The 18,345-nt window shown below is 48.1% G+C and overlaps 1 protein-coding gene across 1 annotated transcript; it reads left to right on the plus strand.

Annotated features, from left to right (window-relative positions):
• Nucleotides 1–3,816: 3,816 nt before the first annotated feature.
• Nucleotides 3,817–7,082, plus strand: RPL37A (ribosomal protein L37a). The gene is made up of 4 exons (XM_040070306.2): nucleotides 3,817–3,886; nucleotides 4,863–4,991; nucleotides 6,233–6,315; nucleotides 6,935–7,082. The coding sequence occupies exons 1-4, from the start codon at nucleotides 3,884–3,886 to the stop codon at nucleotides 6,996–6,998; spliced, it is 279 nt and encodes a 92-aa protein (XP_039926240.1). The 5' UTR covers nucleotides 3,817–3,883; the 3' UTR covers nucleotides 6,999–7,082.
• The last annotated feature ends 11,263 nt before the right edge of the window (nucleotides 7,083–18,345 follow it).

Consider the following 18,345-nt stretch of genomic DNA (forward strand, 5'->3'; position numbering starts at 1 on the left):
TCTCTGGCATGTTTCATCTCAAAGGATGAGAAGGCAGTCTGACAGTGTGACAGATGTGCAGCACACGCCTGGCAGCCTGCAGGGTTTGCAGTCCTGCTTTTGTCAATAACTGAATGGACATGGGCAAGCGTCATTCCGCTGTGTTTCAGCATGTCAGCTTCCACAGTTGTTTTACTTAAAAAGCAGATAATGGTTGTCTGTCCCCAAGGCAGAGCTCTTGAGAAAACCAACTCAGCAGCAGCTGCAGAGTGCTTTTAACAATGTTTCCCATTTCCAAAGTCTGTATTTCTAAGAATTTGTTCACAGGCAAATTTGGCCATTCCTTGGATCGTTCACAGGCTGGCTCTTGGGTATTCTGTTTGGCCATGAGAAAAAAAGATCTTTATGTTTTGTGGAGGTGGGGAAGAGGAGGGAAAAGAGGAAATTACCACATAATGTAGCTGTGTGTCAGTAAGCGTGCACTGCCTGTTTTAGGCACTGTCTGACTCTGCACACTCATCTCTGGCCTCGTGCTGAATATTAGGACCTGCTCCTTGGCATGTGCTTCTGTCAGTGGAGGGTGAAGCTTGTGCTGACTGCCAGGGATTAACCTTGACTTCTCAGGGAGGGGAGGTGTGGGGGTGGGTGGGTGTTTTCTTCAAGACTTGACTGATTTCTACAGGTGAATGAGGAGAAGGGGACACAGACAGACTTTTTCTCTTGTTTTGTAAGAAACTGATTCTGGACTGAACTGCTTAAATAAAAAGTTGTTCTAAATTGTGATTCCCAAGCTTTTGGTACTTTTTCTATTTTAGCATTCCATCTCCCAGTTAGCTGTGTTTTACAGCTGTAATCTGTAGAAAAGGAGGCAAGCTGAAGGCTTGCATTTAGCTCCTGGAGGCCAGCAGCTACCGTGCTGTGGAGGTGATGTGCTTGGCTCTGCACAGATACCAGACACTGACAAAAATACCTCTCTTGCAAGGCAGAGGAAAAAAAATGTTTGTGCTGTAAGATCAACCTAATTACATTAGGTATTTTTTCCTGCATTGAAGGGTTTGATTGTTCCATTTTCAGCTGGTGTCGTCATGGAAATGGCCCACAGGCTGCGTGTACAATTGTGCTGGGTGGAGAACTGCTTTTCATTCATGACTGCAGATGGTGCTTTGGGGTGTGAGCAGTAGCAAGGGGTGTTGTGACTGGGCAACTGGAGGAAATGCTTTATCTCTGGGTTTGAGGCTGAGAGTTAACCATCACTGCTCTTACTTCAACAGCTGGCCAGGTGACGAAGACACGCTTTTTGACATTTTTGAATGTCTGTCATCTTGAATACAGAGTATTTAATCTGTCTGTCGGATGAGTGATCTTTCTACTTGCAAAGTGGGCTGTTCTGAGTAAGGGGTGAGAAATGTTGCTGTCTGCTGACTGAAAAAAAAATTGCAAAAGGCATTATTTGTGTACCCATAGTGTTGTCTGCTATAGAAGTAGTTTTCTTTGTAAAGCTACAGCTATTTTAAAACAGTACTTTCTTAAGATACACTGAAAGTACCCTTGGAGAATTCTGCTTCTTATTAACTCAATTCATCTTGTCTGTATGTTGGTAAATCCCAACCCTGCTAGAGGAATGCTAGGTGTGCCTTCCCTTTGTTAGGATCCATAAAATCTCAGCTGGTTTGCTGCACAGATACAGAAACTTACTACATGAAAAAGGGGAGAAGAACCTTGCAGGAAAGTGCTGTTAGTGATTACTTGGGATTGGAGAGACTGCAGGCCTTATCCCAATGGCACCATTAGTCCCTCATTAATATGGTGAGGAGGTGGCTGGGCAGCTGGCAGCAGGCTCAGACAGGATCTCCAAGGCTTGCTGAGGAGGACCTCTGCAAGGCAGTGTGCAGCATGCCAGCGAGACCCACAGCAGGCTCAGGAACATGGAGCACCCCTGGGGCCTCTTGCACCTGCCGGCTGAAAATGATAGAGCTGTATCTTTTAGGCATTATCTAAAAGCAGTAAAGGGAAGGACCCATGCAACTGGATCTTGAGCATTTTACTGTGGCTGGATGCCTGCTTGTGCACCCATCAGGTGCTCCCACCCATGCTGGAGAAAGGTGTGTTTGCAAGAAGGACGCCGAAACAGCAACCACAGGTTAAAATAACAATGGGCTGGAGCAGTTCCAACTAAGTTCCCCAGGCTGGCTAGCTTCATGAGCTGAAGAGTTCAAGGGGGTGGACAATCAAGGCAAGGCTGTGCTGCCTTGTCTGTGTCCTTCATCTTCTCAGTCCCTTGGAAATGTGTGTTTACTTTGGCAGTGCTGGGAATGGCTGTCACCCAGGGTGTCTGGGTTTGGTCGTTTTGCAGAGCTGTCTGTAGATGATGGATATGACCACGTACTGTACTGTCACAGCGAACCTGAACCCTTTAGATACAGACCAAAGAATAGCAGCAGATTCTCTGGATCTGTTGGCTGACAATTTATATTTTTTTAAGCATATCATCATTAAGCAGCCAAAGGAACTTTTCTGCTTTCTAATACATTGGTATCAAAGCTGCATCCTGTGAGTCATCATTGTGACAAGGATCTGAAAAGGGCAGATAATATTAGTAGGATATTTCAAATGAAATTTTGATTCAACTGAGGGAGATATAAATACCATTGCCTAAAGCCTTGCTCAGCCCTCATCTCAAACATTGCTCTGGCCCACCAGCTCCCCAAAGAGCTTGCACGATCAGGGAATGAGGAGCCTGGCAAAACAGAAGGAATTAAAAATGTTAGTGTTCAAACCCTCAGAGCAAAAGCCAAGAGGGGATGTGACATCTGTCCATGAGCATCTCTTAAAGTACAGACCCCAGCCAGGGAAAGTAACACAACAGCTGGGTACACTCGATTCCTTGATTCCCTCTGACCTAAACAGACTTCAAGTGAAGAGTGCTGTCCTTGGTTGAGGCAGCCAGGGTGGGTGTGGAGGAAAATTGCCTGCAACAATTACCTGGGGACCCTTTCTCTAGGCGGGCTGGGAAACTCGGGCCCTCTCCTGGCAGGAGGGGATGAACCATAGCTGGCTCTGCACATCGAAAAGCTCTCAGGCTAACTGGATTTCTTAATGGAGGTTAATGAGTTGCTAATCCCCTTACAGGCGTTGCAGCTCGGTGGCACTGGTGTGTTCTTCCCTCTGTGTTTTGGTGTTGGGAATCACCTCTGCAGCGGCACACGAAGGCTTTCAGGGGCTGGTGGTTTCAGCACTGGGCAACCCCGAGGAAATTAGGAAGTTGCCTTAACCTGACCTGATGCCAAAACTCTTGAAACCTCATGGTTTAGGGCTGGTATGTTTTACGATAAGAATACATCCTCATTGATTTTTATATATATTTATTATTAACTTTTTCTGCAGTTCTGGTCACGTTTTCTGTCTCTGTTTTGACATCTACCTGCCGCTTATTCTCTTTAAAAACGAGGCGAGTAAATGGAACTGCCCCTTCTCTTCCGCCGTGACGTCCCTGGGTGGAAACCCAGGAATCTGAGCTCCGGCGGTGCTGGCGCTCACGCACCGCCCGGGTGTCACACCGGGTTCCACACGATGGGTCAGGCTCCAAGGGACGGCGGCGCCCATCTGGTCCGGCCTCCCTGCTCGAGCAGGGCCATCGCGGAGCACAGGGCACGGCACTGCATCCCGACGGTTCGGAAGTGTCTCGGGTGAGGAGCCTGCACAAGCCCTCTGAGGGCTCTGGGCCGCCCCTGCCCACAGGCCGTCTGTCTGTCTGTCCGTCCCTCGGGCTGTGCCGTGCCCGGCGCGCCGCTGACCCGCGGGAAGCTCCCAGCGCCCGCCGCCGCGTCCCGCCCGGGCTCCGCGTCACTTCCGGCCCGCCCGCGCCTGCGCACCGCCTCTCTCTCTGCGTCGGCGCCGGCGGAAGATGGTGAGTGAGGCCGGGCCCGTCCGCCGCCATCCGCCGCCATCCGCGCCGGGGCCGCCGCGCTGAGCCCGCGGGGTGCGCACGGGGCAACGCGGAGCCGCGGTCCGGGGCGCGCCGCGTCCCCGAGCCGGCCCCGGCTCCGCGCTGCGCTGCGACAGCGGCTCGCTCCGTCCGGGCGGCCGCGGGGAGGCGGGCCGGGTGAGGGGAATGGCAGCCGGGGCGCGGGGGACAGAGGGGCTGCGGCTCTCCGTGCCCACAGCCGGCTGGCCCCGGACGGACGGGGCTCTGCTCGGTCTTGGCGGCCGCACCGCTGCCCGAAATGCCCCGGCAGGAGCTGGGGGGGGGTTGCAGCAGCGCCAGCCCGGCGGCATTTCATCGATGATGCTCCAGGAGAGGGCAGCGAGGAGAAGTGGAGGACTGAAACAGCTCTCATGAGCACAGGCTGAGGGAGTTGGGCCTGTTCCGCCTCAGAATAGGTGATTGAGAGGGACTCTGATTATATAAACATATAATAAATAAATAGTTTAAATAGTGTACGAATATCTAAAGGGAACTGTCAAGAGGCAGGAGTCAGGCTCTTCTCGGTGGTGCCAAGCAGTAGGACAGACGGGCAGAAAGTGATGGACGGGAGGTCCCACCTGAACACGGGAAAGAACTTCCCTGTGCAGTGACTGGCACTGGCATCGGCTGCGCAGAAAGGGTGCGGAGTCCCTCGGCGGAGATGCTCAGGAACCGTGTGGATGCAGTCCTGTGCCATGTGCTCTGGGCCGATGCTGCTTGAGCAGGGAGGTTGGACTGGGTGACCACTGTCCTGGCCCATTCCGTGACCTTGTGAATACTCAGTTTTCCCAGTGGCAGAGGTAGGCTGCAGCGCGGCTTTAGGGTGCTCAGTGCTCAGCTGCCATGTCGGGAGAGGGGAGCAGCGAGGAGAACCCCGTCTCTGTAGAGCTGAAGCTGATTCTTGTCTGCCTCCCAACAGGCCAAGCGCACCAAGAAGGTCGGGATCGTGGGTAAATATGGGACCCGTTACGGTGCATCCCTCAGGAAAATGGTGAAGAAGATTGAAATCAGCCAACATGCCAAGTATACTTGCTCCTTCTGTGGCAAGGTGAGAGATCTCCAAAAAGTCTTTAAAAATCACGTTATTATTGATGCTGGAAACATGATTTGATGCTTCAGTAATTTTTGTACTGGAGGGGAACATGCCTAGTTCCAAGACAGGGACTAGGAGCTTTGGGCTCCTGTCAGTCCTTGAAAAAGAGAGTAGACATTTCACATGAATGTTTAATAGTAGTTAAATGGAGACAAACATTATTACAGTTCATGAAACAAAAGAGTGAGCAATGTTGCCATATTATATGTTTTACATAATTGGTAAAATAGACCTGACAGAATTAAAGCTTTGCAGTTGTTATCTTGATAATTAAGGCTTGACTTGGTTTTTTTTTCTCTTCAGTAACTTTTTACAGCACACCTGGCAGAGGAACAGAAGTAGTTTTTCCCACTTTAAAATTCTGATAGTTGCTTACTTTTGTGTGCTATATAACTCTGGATGGGTGCCCTGGTTGGGGACACAAGCATCGTAAAGTCACCCTAGGACACTGGGGAAGAATTTCTGATAGGAAGTAATCTTCACTGTGTGTGTACATAATTAAAATTCGCTGTTGAACCTAGTTTTTGACATGTTTATGCTTTGCACAGATATTTTTTATTGATACCTGTAGAGTAGGAATCTTAAAAGTGGCTGGAAATTTAAAAATATTTTCATCATGGGGTTTTTTTTCCTTGATTTGTTGTTGGGTTTTTGTGTGTTTTTAACTTACTGCCTTTCACATATGAAGTGAGAACATTCATAATTTTGTCTGCAGAGCTGCTTAGATCAGGCATAGGTGTGGGCAGACCTGTTGTCACCTCTGCAAGGTGCTGGATTCCTGCGTGGGGGAGGGAGTTCTATACCCACCACCCATTCTTTAGATGCTCTTTGAAGTGGGTGTGGGTTGAGCAAGCTGGGCTTGCCCAGGGTGGCCTGGGAGCAGTAGTGTTAAATGAGTGCCAAACCAGGTGAGAATATCAGCTGTTATGGCCAAGGTAACTCCTTACTGTTTTTCTCTACCAAAATAAGCTGAATTTTTGATGATGCCCTCTGAAATGACCCAGTTCATAATCTGAATGGAAAAGTGTTTCAGAAGTTTGTATTATTTGAGTAAAAGTCTGTCCCTTTCTTGTCTTAACTTGGCTTATAGGAGTGCTGTGGTGTTATGCTGAAGTCCGTGCCTGAAGTTTCTTGTTTGGCTTTTTCAGATGATGGAGAGTGACTTTTTTTTTTTTCCTTTTTTTCTTCTGTTCCAGACCAAAATGAAGAGGAAGGCTGTGGGTATCTGGCACTGTGGATCCTGCATGAAGACAGTTGCTGGTGGTGCCTGGACTTACAAGTAAGGAAATGAAGAAGCTCCAGTCAGCATTTATTCTCACATAGATCTGAGCTTTTGACTTTCTATCTATTATTATTTTAATTTTTTGATCTATTAACCATTAAGTAGTTCAATCTTGAGATTGTGAACGGGCGAAGTTGCCTGTTCTGTTAAAATTTGATTGCTGTGGATCAAAGTAAATTCGATAGCTATTCTTTGCAATAGGCAAAGCCAGTTTTATTCCAAGGAAAGTTATTTTCATGTTTTCCTTTCCTTGTAAAAGAAAAAAAAATGGAATCATAATAACCTTTATTGTGAGGGTGCTGTTGCTTACGCCCTTTCTTTGCTCTCCTTCCCCCACAATTCTGTAGAGGACACTCTTGCCCCACGCGTAGCAGTCGTGCGGGATCTGAGCCCACACACTGGTGCACGTGGTTGGTGCGTGACTGGGAAACTGGGGTTGGGATGTAGCCAGTGGAGTTCCATGTGCTTTGTTGTCAGGAAATCAGAAGTGGAGTTGGACCCTGTTTGGCAGTGCAATCAGATGATAACAGTTTGAAGTGATTAGTGCTTTCTCAAAAACAAGTAACAGCAGCACAGTTGTTGTGCCACATGCAAATGACTCTGCTTCTTCCTCCAGTACCACCTCTGCGGTGACAGTCAAATCTGCCATCAGAAGACTGAAGGAACTGAAGGACCAGTAGAAGCTACTTCTTGTTCTCCTTGTGAAACATCTTTTTCTCCACTGTCAAGATCTGTCCTTTTATCAATAAAAGGGTGATAATGGAGTGGAATCATGTTTGTCTTTTCTGTAAAATGTCCTGTGTGTTGTGTGTGGTGAGTGCCAGGTGCCCACCAAAGCTGCCTCATCACTGCCTTCCTCTACTGGACAAGGGAGAGAAAATAGAATGAAAGGTCTGTGCGTTGAGATAAGGGCAGAGAGATCCCTCACCAGCTACTGTCATGGGCAAAACAGACCTGATTTGGGGAAACCAGTTTAATTTTTTACCAATTGTATCAGAGTAGGATAATGAGAAATAAAACAAAATGTTAATTCCCGTCACCCCTCCCTTCTTCCCAGGCTCAACTGTACTCTTTATTTTCTTGCCCTCCCCAGCAGCTGCGCAGGGGGATGAGGAATGGGGGCTGAGTCCATCACATGCTGACTCTGCTGCTCCCATCTTCCCCATGGGGAGGGCTCCTCTCACTTTCTCTGCTCCTGCCTGGGTCCCCCATGGCATCACAAGTTCTGCCAGCAAACCTGCTCCAGCGTGGGCTCTTCACAGGGTACAGGTCCTGCCACGGGCCTGCTCCACTGTTGGCTTCCTAGCGTCACAGCCTCCTTTGGATGTGGTCCTGCTTCAGCATGATGGCTTCCATGGGCTGTAGGACTGGAATGGCAGGTTTATTTTAGAGTAATTCGGTTGAAATGGAATGGAGGTATGCAGCTGTTTTGGTTAGCTATAGAAATAACAGCATAAAGGTATAAAAATACTACATATATAAGCAAATAATGAGAAAAAAAGCATAGGAAAGGAAAAAAAAAAGATAGGAAAAGAGGAAAAATACCACCAGCCATGGATCCAGTGATAACACTTGATTGTGGGTGATTTCAACGTCCTTTAGTCGGGGTGACGGTCAGAATCTTGGTCTGTGGGAGGCGGGGGAGCCCCTGAAACAAGGTTAGTATCTTTAGGTGTGGTGGGAATACCTAGGTTCCTCCCATGAAGAGGGTGGGCTTTCCACTCTCTGATGTAACATTGTGGATCATGTGCAGTCCAGGCCCAGAATAGGTCTGATGGGCACGTCGAAGGTCTTAGATGGTTTATGACCCCTTCTAAGACATTGACAGCTGCCTCAGGGCAACATAGCCGAGCCAGGGATGAATGCTGTCAGGCCTATGTGTGCATGTGAATGTCCCAATACCTTCCTGGGGAGGGGGAAAGGGAGGAGTTCTACATCTCAGCCAGTTGTGTGAGGGAGGACGTTTGCACGATGAAAAGCATTACCCCACCTCGCAGGATCTGCTTTTTAACGGCCTTCTCCCTCATCTGGCTCAAAACCAGTTTGTTGCTAAACAAAAGTTGGTTTAAAGTCGTGCATCTCACCAGCTGCTTTTGAAAAAACCAAATACTCAGTCTCTCAAAAGCAGGTGCCTGGAGCATCTCCTGTTTCTGCTGCACTGACCTGGGTACGTGCAGACTTGTTCCTCTCACATACTCTCACTCCCCTCTCTGGCTGCAATTGGTGTTGTGTGGGTTTTTTTCTCCTTAAATCTGTCACCCCAGATACTCTACCATCACTGCCAGTGGGCTTGTCCATGGTGTGTCCATGCTGGAGTGGGCTGGCATTGGTTCTGTCAGACATAGGGGAAGCTTTTGGCAGCTTCTCACAGAGGCTGCCCCTGTAGCCCTCCCACTGCCAAAACCTCACCGTGCAAACCCAGTGCACTGTTCTGTATTTATAGGTGTAACTATGGAGACACTAGTAGTGCTATCCAGTAGCTTGAGAGGCTCTTGTTACTGGTGAAGCCATTAAAAACCATTTTCCTTTCTAGTTAATTGCACACTTCGTTGCTTGAATGCGCTGAGGTGAATTTGAGGAAAGCTTAAATAACTTGAAGAAGCTTGGCTCATCTTGGTATGTCCTTCACATCTGTGCCTCGAGGAACAGCGTAGAGCTCCGTGAGTGGAGGAATGGGCAGATGTAAGGGGGTGAAGAGAGAACACATAAAACATCTCTCTGCCTTTCCCCATTTCCTCAAGGGACTGGGCCACGTGCTGCAAGATGGTGAGAAAAAAACCTTCTTGACTGGAATGGCAAAAGCAATTTGTGCTCTGCTGGTGGCTGGTGCTGCTAATTCTTCAGCACCACCCACAGATGTGGGTGTACTGCCACAGCCTGTGGTGTTCTGTTGTGTGCAGATCTCGGGGTCAGTCCACCTGAATGCTGTGACTCACTGCCCCTTGGTCTGGTAGTAGGCTCTCGTGTCTGGGTGTTTGAGTTGCCTAATCCATTCTGAGTTGGAACAAAAAATTTCATGTTGAGCCAATCCTTTGGACATTTAGTCTTGGTGAAAAAGCTGCTGTTTGAGTTAATAATTGCCTCCAAATAATCCATTTAAACTGTCAAGATGCTGGAACATCTCTTATGGTCTGACTTGAGAGTTTCAATTTGGTTTTGGTGACTGCATCTCCCATCCCTAACAATACGGGTCAGGAAACAAAAGTTCTTGTTAATAACTTTAGTTATTAACAATACTTATAAACAAATTTTCCTGCTGGAGGAAAAATAGAAAGGAAGTAGCTGAGGGGTTGCATGTTCTTGCTCAAAATTAAGCTTTACATGGATTTGGGTAGTGATAAGCCACAGCAACAAAAATGCATTAATGAGCCTGACATCTTGAAAAGATTAATTTGAAGCTGGACCTAAGAAGGAACTTTTTCTCAAGCTACAAGAAGTCTGTGGCTCACAAGTTTGACTGCAGTGACCCTGAACCTGTTTTCCAAAGTTTTATTTTTTCCTTTTAATTCAGTGCTTCAAATTTCCCTTACTAAAGTCAATTCATGTATTCAGGTATCTGGTGTCATTCATGCCAACCTACATATCTGCATATCCCAGCTGGGTTGGTGTTGGGGTTTAAGTCTCCTGTAGAATTTTTTCCCCCCTCCCAAGTTGCTAGGAGACTAAGTGCTGAGTGCTTAACGTGGACAAAAGAACTGATAACTTAGTTTTGGGGGAGGGAAAAAAGCTCCCGGAGAGAGCGGAGGGTGGGGGGATCTCGCGGCTTTTCTTTCTTCTTCCGGGGGGGAGCACGGATCGGGCCACGGCTGGCTTCTGGAGTCCACGGGTAACGAAGGAGTCTGGTCCTGGGAATTCTACCATCTGTTGGAGTATCCAGGAATTCAGAGTTTCTTTGCTGCCCTGCTGGATTTTGGGTGAGCCCGGGTCTCGCCGCTGCGGCTTCTCCGGCACTGCCACCTCTGCCTGCTGAGGACAGTCCACCGCGCCCGGCTTCCAGCCATCAGCGCCGGAGCTTCACCGTTTGTCCTCGGGGTTCTTAGTTCTGTTCTACTATTGTTATAATTGCTGTTGTTTTTTTGTCTGTCCTGTTATATTTACTAGTAAAGGACTGTTATTCCTTTTTCCCCATAGCTCTGACTGAAAAGTTTTATTTTTTAATCTTCCAAATTATAATAACACGGAGGGAAGGATTCAAATTCCTCATTTCCTAGAGAGGCCTGCCTCTCCTTAGCAGACACCTGTCTTTTCAAAACCAATACAGTTGGTGATGTAACCACTTTCCTGGGAAGCCAGTTGCAGTGCCCAACCACTGAAAGGTGAAGAAACCTTTTCCTAATATCCAGCTTAAACCTCCCCTGACACAACTTAATTGCATTCCTTTGTGTCCTGTTTACTGATCACCGGAGAGATCAGCCCCTGCCCCTCTGCTTCCTCTTATGGGCAGGACAGTGTGGTTCTGCATATTGCTTTTTATTCTTGATTCAGTGTGCTTGGCTCACATTTTCCATGTGGTGAGACATGACTCTGCACACCTCCGTGCTTTCTTCATTAATGCAGAGGTCGTAATTGAAGCACAGGTTTCTGATGAAGCCTTCTCAACTGCTCTGAAGCAGCCATTCATTAACAGGTGCAGAGGATACGTTTCACTGTGTTGATATCCCAGGATGGCCGCACAGGTATCTTATCTGAGATGACTTCTATTCCTGCCGAGGAGGTTATTAATTACCCTTTGGGTTTATATTTGCAGAGGGTGGAAGCTGGGCAGGGTAGAAATACGAAAGAGAACATAAGGATGCGAGACGATCTTTTTGACCTGGATTGTGCCGTCCTACCTGCCTCCCTTGTGGGATGAGCTGCGCCCGCAGATCCCTGGCCTTCTTGTGCCGTGGCACCCCGGCGCTCTCCTCGGCAGAGGCGTTTTGTGCTGGCGAATCGCGCAGGCTGCGGGCCGTGCCCGTTCCTCGGGGAGCGGCGATGCTGCCGCGGCGATGCTGCGAGCGGCCAGCGGGCGCCACTGCCGCTCCGCCGCGCCCGGTGCGCGCCTCGCTCCCGGCCGCCCGCGGCTCTGCGCGCCCGGCTCCCCGGCAGCCGCTCGGCGCGGCCGTTCCGCGCTTCGCTTGCCTCTTGCAAGCCCACACCCTCGGTCTTGGCTAGCACTTCTCCCCCCCGAAACAGACCACGGCGGTCGTTTTCGACCGAGGCGAGAGCCTGTGACAAAACGCATCAGGAGGTTGAAATCGGCACGGGCAGGTTGGACGTGGGGATTTTGTAGCCGTTTGCCGCCTTTAGCAAAGCTGAATTTGTGCCAGTGCTCAGTCCAAATGCTGTGCATAAACTAGGAGGAATTTGTATCGACGGCTATGTGATTCGGCCAGGCGATCCTCCAAATTTGTTGTTTCCTCCGGGAATCTAGGGTGAAAACAGGAATTCTAAACAATATTGCTTATTGCTTTCGGTATATTTGCTGTTAAGCCTTAGTTAGGAACTTGGACAGAGTTGTCGTAGATGCTGAGAGCTGATACCTGTCCTGGAGGGCGTGAGCTTGTAGCAATGTCTGACCCATCTGGATTACAACAGCTCTGGGAATTGGAGAAGGGTTTGATGGAAACTGAGACTTTAAATCTGACTGAATGTTCTGTAGATGTGGCTGTGGTTAGTTTATATTAGTTGCTTTTGAAGAGCAGGTGAGGAGGGGACCTCTTTTTCAGAGCAATGTGTCAGTTCCATGGGATTTTTCGTTCAGGATCAAGGATATAACCTAAGGGGATGGTAGCTGTAGTCAGGGTGGCATTTCAGGTACCAAAAGGTCTTTCAGGAGCCCAGAGGAACTTGGAAATAAGAAACTGAACAAGCTCGGGCAGCTTTCCTCTTTCTGATTTCTGTTAAATATTTCTTTGTTTCCAAAACAAAATCATTGCTTTGGCTTTACCCCCTTTGTGCTTCCTGCCCCCTTGGTCACCGACACCCTGTGGGTCTGTAGGGGATCATGATGTTAAGCCTTGGGGGCACCACTGGTGTTATGCCACGTATTAAAGACTTTTAGGGGTTTAGGGCTTACAGGAATGAGAAACCCCAGCCACAGGTGTTGGTTGCCCTTTCTGCATGTCCTGACTTAAAGGTGGTGTGAATTCAGCCCGTGTGCAGGTGCTCCCTTTTGGCTTGGTGTCTCAGGAATTTGTAACTCAGCCTGGCAGTTATAAGCAATGGGCACCATGTTTCAAGGAGCATATTCCAGTGTGATTTCTAACTTCCATGACCATCAAATGTTTTGCTCTTACTGTCTGGTCAGCTGCTTTCCTCCTTGAGCACAACCAAGGGTTGCTCATGGCCTTCCTAAGTTCCTTCATGCCTCTTCCTCCATGCTGCATCCCAAGGAGAATTCAATGGCACTTCAGAAACAAGAGTGACTGATGCAGGTGAGTCACCTTCCTGGTGCAGACTAACCCTGTCTTGCGACTATCTTCTAGGTCTCTCCCTAGAAGGAAACGAAATTTAGTGATGAAATTTATTTCTGGCTTTGCATGCAGCTCAGAACACTGGACAACTAGAGAAGCAACCAGATTTGGGGAATGATGAGAGCACCACTTCAATGGGCTGCAAGTCACCATCTGATTTTATGTACTTTCGTAGCTTCCACCTGCTGCTCATCCCATCTGGATTTTCAGCAGCTCCACTTAGGGAAAAATTACATCGCAGAGCTGGCCCAGCTCCTGTGGATGAAGTGGGTGGGAAACATCTCTCTGCTACCCAGCTATGCAGCGGGGCTCCCAGCTTTCCTTGGAGAAATGGCTCCTTAAGGGATGCTGCAAAATGATTTGCAGTGGCACGAGACTGTGTATTTCCAACGGCTTGGGGTGCCTGCTTGAAACTGGCCCCAGAGCACTTCAAGTGCTCTGGAAGTGGGCAGTTGCCATCAGTAACACATCCTTCCTCCGAGTATTTGATCTCAGCGGATGTCTTTTGAGGCATGGAGTGTGGCAGAGTTGTGGATATGCCTCAGGTGCCCTTATTAGATGCCTGGATGCATTTTGAAAATGGCTGCTTAGAAAATGTCTAATTGCTATTCCACATATTCAAAAAGTTTTTTTTTTTTCTCTTGTCAAGGCTTTGGCATGCCTTGGATTGCTAAATATACTTTCCTCTTGCAAATTCTTGGCAGGAATCTGTGTAAGGAATCATGCCAAGCAGTCTCTTCAAATGTTAACAAGCTCATCGGTGTGGCTTTCCCAGTGCAGGGTTTGTGCTCTTTTTTTTTTTTTTCCACCTTCCTTCCCAAAAAACCCCAACCCTTCTTTTTGTACACTGTTGCTCTAAGCACATGAACTATGGCAGCTCTGCAAGAAAGGATTTTTCTAACCAGAGCCAGAAAAAGAGTGCTTGTTTCATGTTCAACAGTTTGGTGTCACAGCCCTGCTCAGCCTCCCGGGGCTCCTGTTGAGTAGGAAGCGTGGGTTTTGGGGTGCTTGTGGAAAACCTAATCAACTTCCTTTCCTCCTTTGCCATTCTTGCCTTTCCTCTGTTCTTAGCAAGCTGGACTGTGTCCTTGCATGGTAATTGTAGATTTGATGTCTTTCTTCCAGTAGCCTATTAGCAAGTGAATGAGGCTGTCATGCTCCCCTTTTGTTTCCTCCCCAGTGCTTATCCGGGTGCAGAAGCAGCCCTGGAGGTGGTGCCTGCAGCCGGGTAGGACACGTAGATTGGAGCTTCAGGCTGGGCTGCTTCTCTCCCTCTGCCCCAGGCAAAGAGCGGCACAGCTCTGGCATCTGGAATTTACAAAGCAAAGAAAGCAGCGAGAAGCCAGTGGCATTCATCAATATGAGGTTACACACCTCTCTTGAGCTTCACTGGAGACAATCTCGCATAAGCGTTTGGACAGCTTTGCTTCTGACTTGCTCTCCTGGCTTCAGTCATCTGATGGGCACACCCTGGGAGCAAGCCTTTGTGTTGGGGCTGGGATGTTGGATTCCCCTCCCTGTGCTCAGTCCTACCTCCTCTTCATGGGAAGAGCTCGGTGTGGGATGCAGGGAAGGTGCTGCACAGGAATTGAGTTGTGAGGCCAGAGAGCCTGAGTGCATCACACTGCAGCCTGGAATGAGCAGTGGGTGTTTTTGAAGGGACCTCCATTCACACCGAGGAATATTTCTTTATAACTCATGAGTTTGATTTCAGGAATTTGCTCTGTGACCCTTCTCCATTTCTTTGATTAAACCTCCTATTGTAAGAGGAATGTTTTATTTTGCAGTCCTTCACCACCCCGAGTCAAATGTCCTTCAAGTCACAGCTTTGCTCTCCCCTTCAGGCAATTCTGGAACAGCTTCAGCTCTCTGAAAGTGTGGAGAGAGAACCTGATTCCTCCAAGTAAATATACTTGATGCTAAGTGATGGACCGAGAGGGCACTTGTCTTTTTCACTGAATATGCTTCTTCCAAGTTGCCAGCCTTTGAAGGCCTCACCTTTGAAGGAAGAAGTTCTGATGCAGGATTATCTCTAATATCCCAGCTGTGAGGCCAAGATAATTGCTTGAAGATAGGATCTTGGGCTCTATCAGTCATGTCTGTTTCCATTCAAGCAGCTGGATCTGAAACTGTTGTTACTGTGATGGATTAGATTTGAGATTAAAAGGCAAATCTGTTAAGGGGGCATTAAAAAAATCCTTAAATGAAAACTAGACCCTAGTCATGCAAGGAAAGAAGAGGAACAAATAAATAATCTAGGCATTACACAATTAATTTTTAACCTTAGTCAGCTGAAGATGTATTTTTCTTTTTGCATGAGGAATATGAAACAAAGAAATGCAAGTTCCTGTAGCAAGCAAGAGATGCTTGTTCCAAAGTAGGTCCACCTCTGACAGAAATGTTGTGTATGCTGTGGTGCTCCTTGGGGACTTCAGGTGAAGACTGTGCTGTTACCTGTCAAAACAAAGAACAAAACAGTCTAAAGAAAAGAAAAGATGGTCAACAGTCAAACAGATATGGAAGATTCAGACCCAAAACCCAGGCTTGTTACCTGAGCCCATCAGCAGCCTGGCCATTGCTTTGGTTTGGACTGTTATTACTGCATCAGGGCTTAGCAGTGAAGGTTTTACAATAATCACTGGTAAGTCATTTCACATTGCTCACTTGGAGAATCCAAGGCATAAGAAATGGTGATAGAGCTGCTAGTTGTGTTACTTTTTTTGCTCTGAAAGGGTAGAGAGTGATTGTACATGGTAATCAGGCTACTTTGTTTGGTCAGAGTACTGTCCTGCCCTTTCCCACTGCTTCCCTTCTTTCTCTGGTGTGTTCTTGCCTTCTAGGGACCCTTCTGGATGTTGTGAGGCCCTTAAGGCATGGGATATCTTCTTGTTTTACCCACTGGGGCAAGCTGAGCACAGAGGATCCTGCGTGCTGCCTGTTACCCCTATTCATCTAAAGCATGGAGATCACCCAAGCCTTTGAGAATGCATTTCAAGAGGATTCCCTGCCATCACTGCAGGAAGATGTACCATTGTCTAAGGGAAAACTTGCCATCACTTGCAGAAAGAGGGGTTGCATAGAAATGAGACACACTCTGACTTGTGGTTTTGCTCTAAATCAGCTGCATTTTTAACATTCAGAAGCCAACAAAGATGAAAGACTCCTGGTCAACCTCTCTACTCCCTTGGGGAAAAAAGTAAAAAGACTTGATAAATATTTTGCATTAATAAATTCCATTTGTCTTATAAAACAAAGTTTGCCAGCTACCAAAGCAGGAAAAATATTTTACATAACTCTGAGTGCGACGTCTAAAAGGTTGCTATGAGCCTGGTTTGAACAACTCTTTCCATATCCCAGAATGTGAAGGAATGCTAAGCTTCATCCAAGCTAGGAACAAGATTGCTGCCTGTGTCTGTGCGGTGGTCGAGCTGTGGCTGGCTGCCAGGTGCCCACCAAAGCTGCTTGACTCAACTTGGGGAAATTAATTTAATTTATTGCCAATCAAATCAATGTGGGGTTATGGAAACCAAACTCTTAAAACGCCTTCTTCCCACCCCTCACTTCTTTCCCAGGCACAACTTCACTCCTGATTTTCTCTCCCTCCTCCATGGCTTCAGGGGCACCACTGCCTCACCCCACATCTTCCCCGTGGGCCGCAGGGGAATCTCAGCTCCAGCACCTGGAGCACCTCCTCCCCTCCTTCTGCACTGACCTGGGTGTTGTTCCTCTCACATGTTCTCATCCCTGTCTCTGGCAGCAGCTGCTGTTGTGCAGGAACTCCTTTCCCATCCTAAATCAGTTATCCCAGAGGCGCTGCCGCCGTTGTTGATGGGCTCAGCCGTGGCCAGCGGTGGGTCCATCTTGGAACCAGACATTGGCTCTGATGGACACAGCGGAAGCTTCTGGCAGCTAATCACAGGATCCACCCCTGCTATCAAAACCTTGCCGTGCAAACCCATGTGCTTTTCTGCCAGACAGTTAGATTTATTGCAGGCTGGTCCAGCAGGTAAGAGATAAGCCACGGAAAAAGAGATAAAGATGTGTACATGTCCCAGAAGCTGTTTGTAAACCCAAAATAATGTCCCTCATTGTGCTGTGGGAACGTTGCTAAACAAGGCACGAAAAGCACAGCTGCCTACTATTATTATTTTGTTATTAATTTTTAAGTGTGATGTTGATTATTCAGTGGACCAGATTCCCAAGGGATGTTTCTTGGGCTGGACTACCGAGTTTCTGATTCTCAGGGCAGGAATTGAGCACTGGCTGTTCCTGCTGACCCTGACAGGGTCTATGTGATGGTTTGCATCACCCTGCTGTGGTTTCGTGTCAGGCTGTGGAGTGTCAGACACCAGCCACAGCATCTTGAGGAGCTGCAGGAGGCTTTGCTTGCCTTTTGCAAGCCCACACCCTTGGTCTTGGTTAGTGCTTCCTGGCATACAGAAATACAGATTTTTATGAGTGGTAGAAGAAGGAGACACTCAAGCCTGAGACAAGCAGGGTGCAGCTGAGGTCTGCTTTCAAATAACAGTCTCAAGACCACTTCAGGTTTGGCACTCGAAGCATTCCAAGCCAAGGATGCTTTTTTGGCTTTGTAGGATGCACATCATCGCAGCTGACCAACCTCCCTCCACCCTTCTCATCAGTCTTCTAGGTATCAGCTTGGCTTGCAGAAGCTGGGGTTGTTTCTCTGCTCAGTTGTGGTCCATCTCCTGGTCACCCCTGTGTAGCTACCTTCTTGAAGATGAACTGGCTGCAGCTTTTTGTATGCTTAGGCTTCCCCTCGAGCCTCCCTTTGCCTCAGGCCATCTGCCCCCAAACGATCTTTTGGAAAGAGGGGTGACCAAAGGCTCACAAGTCTCTGTCAGTGTCAAGGCCAGGAAATGCTGTGGGTTACAACACAAAGAAAATGAGGGATGCAGCAGCTCTGGGGGTACCAGAATTGTCTGGAGTGTGGCTCCCAAAAGCACTGAAGCCCCCCAGCCTCGCTGCCAGAGATGTGCATTCCAGGAAGATATGCCATGGTGAGCCACATGGGAAGTGACCATTCTCTCTTGGGAAGGTCTTTGAAACAGTCGACTAAAGATTTATCCTGATTTGGGGTGAAAATTTATTTGTGAATCCCAAACAATGCCTCCTGTGGAGCTGTGGGAATGTTGCTATAAAAGTCACGAAAGGCCCAGCTGTCTACGATTATTGTTTTGTTGTTAATTTTTAACAATAAGGGCAATTACCCACTGGAACAGATCCCCCCTGGGATGTTTGTTGGTCTTGAGTATTTAAACTATGAGGTCCTGTGAACTGAGACGTGTCTAGGGCAAAGTGTACGTACAGCACCGACAGCCTCAGTGCCTTCAGCCATGGCTTGTGCAAACCTGCTCTCAGTTGTGTTGCAGCAGTTCAGGAGGGCACATGTGGCCAGACATGCTGTCTCAGCAGAGGGGTGTCTCCTCCTACCGGGGTGGCAATAAGTCTTAGGAAAACTTAGAGACCTGAGTAGCCCTGAGCACCTGAAGTCTTTCCCGGTTTTATCACATTGCTATTTCACAGCAGAATGGCCTGTTCAGGCTATATA

Source organism: Hirundo rustica, chromosome 7 (assembly GCF_015227805.2).
Source record: "Hirundo rustica isolate bHirRus1 chromosome 7, bHirRus1.pri.v3, whole genome shotgun sequence".
NCBI lineage: Eukaryota > Metazoa > Chordata > Aves > Passeriformes > Hirundinidae > Hirundo > Hirundo rustica.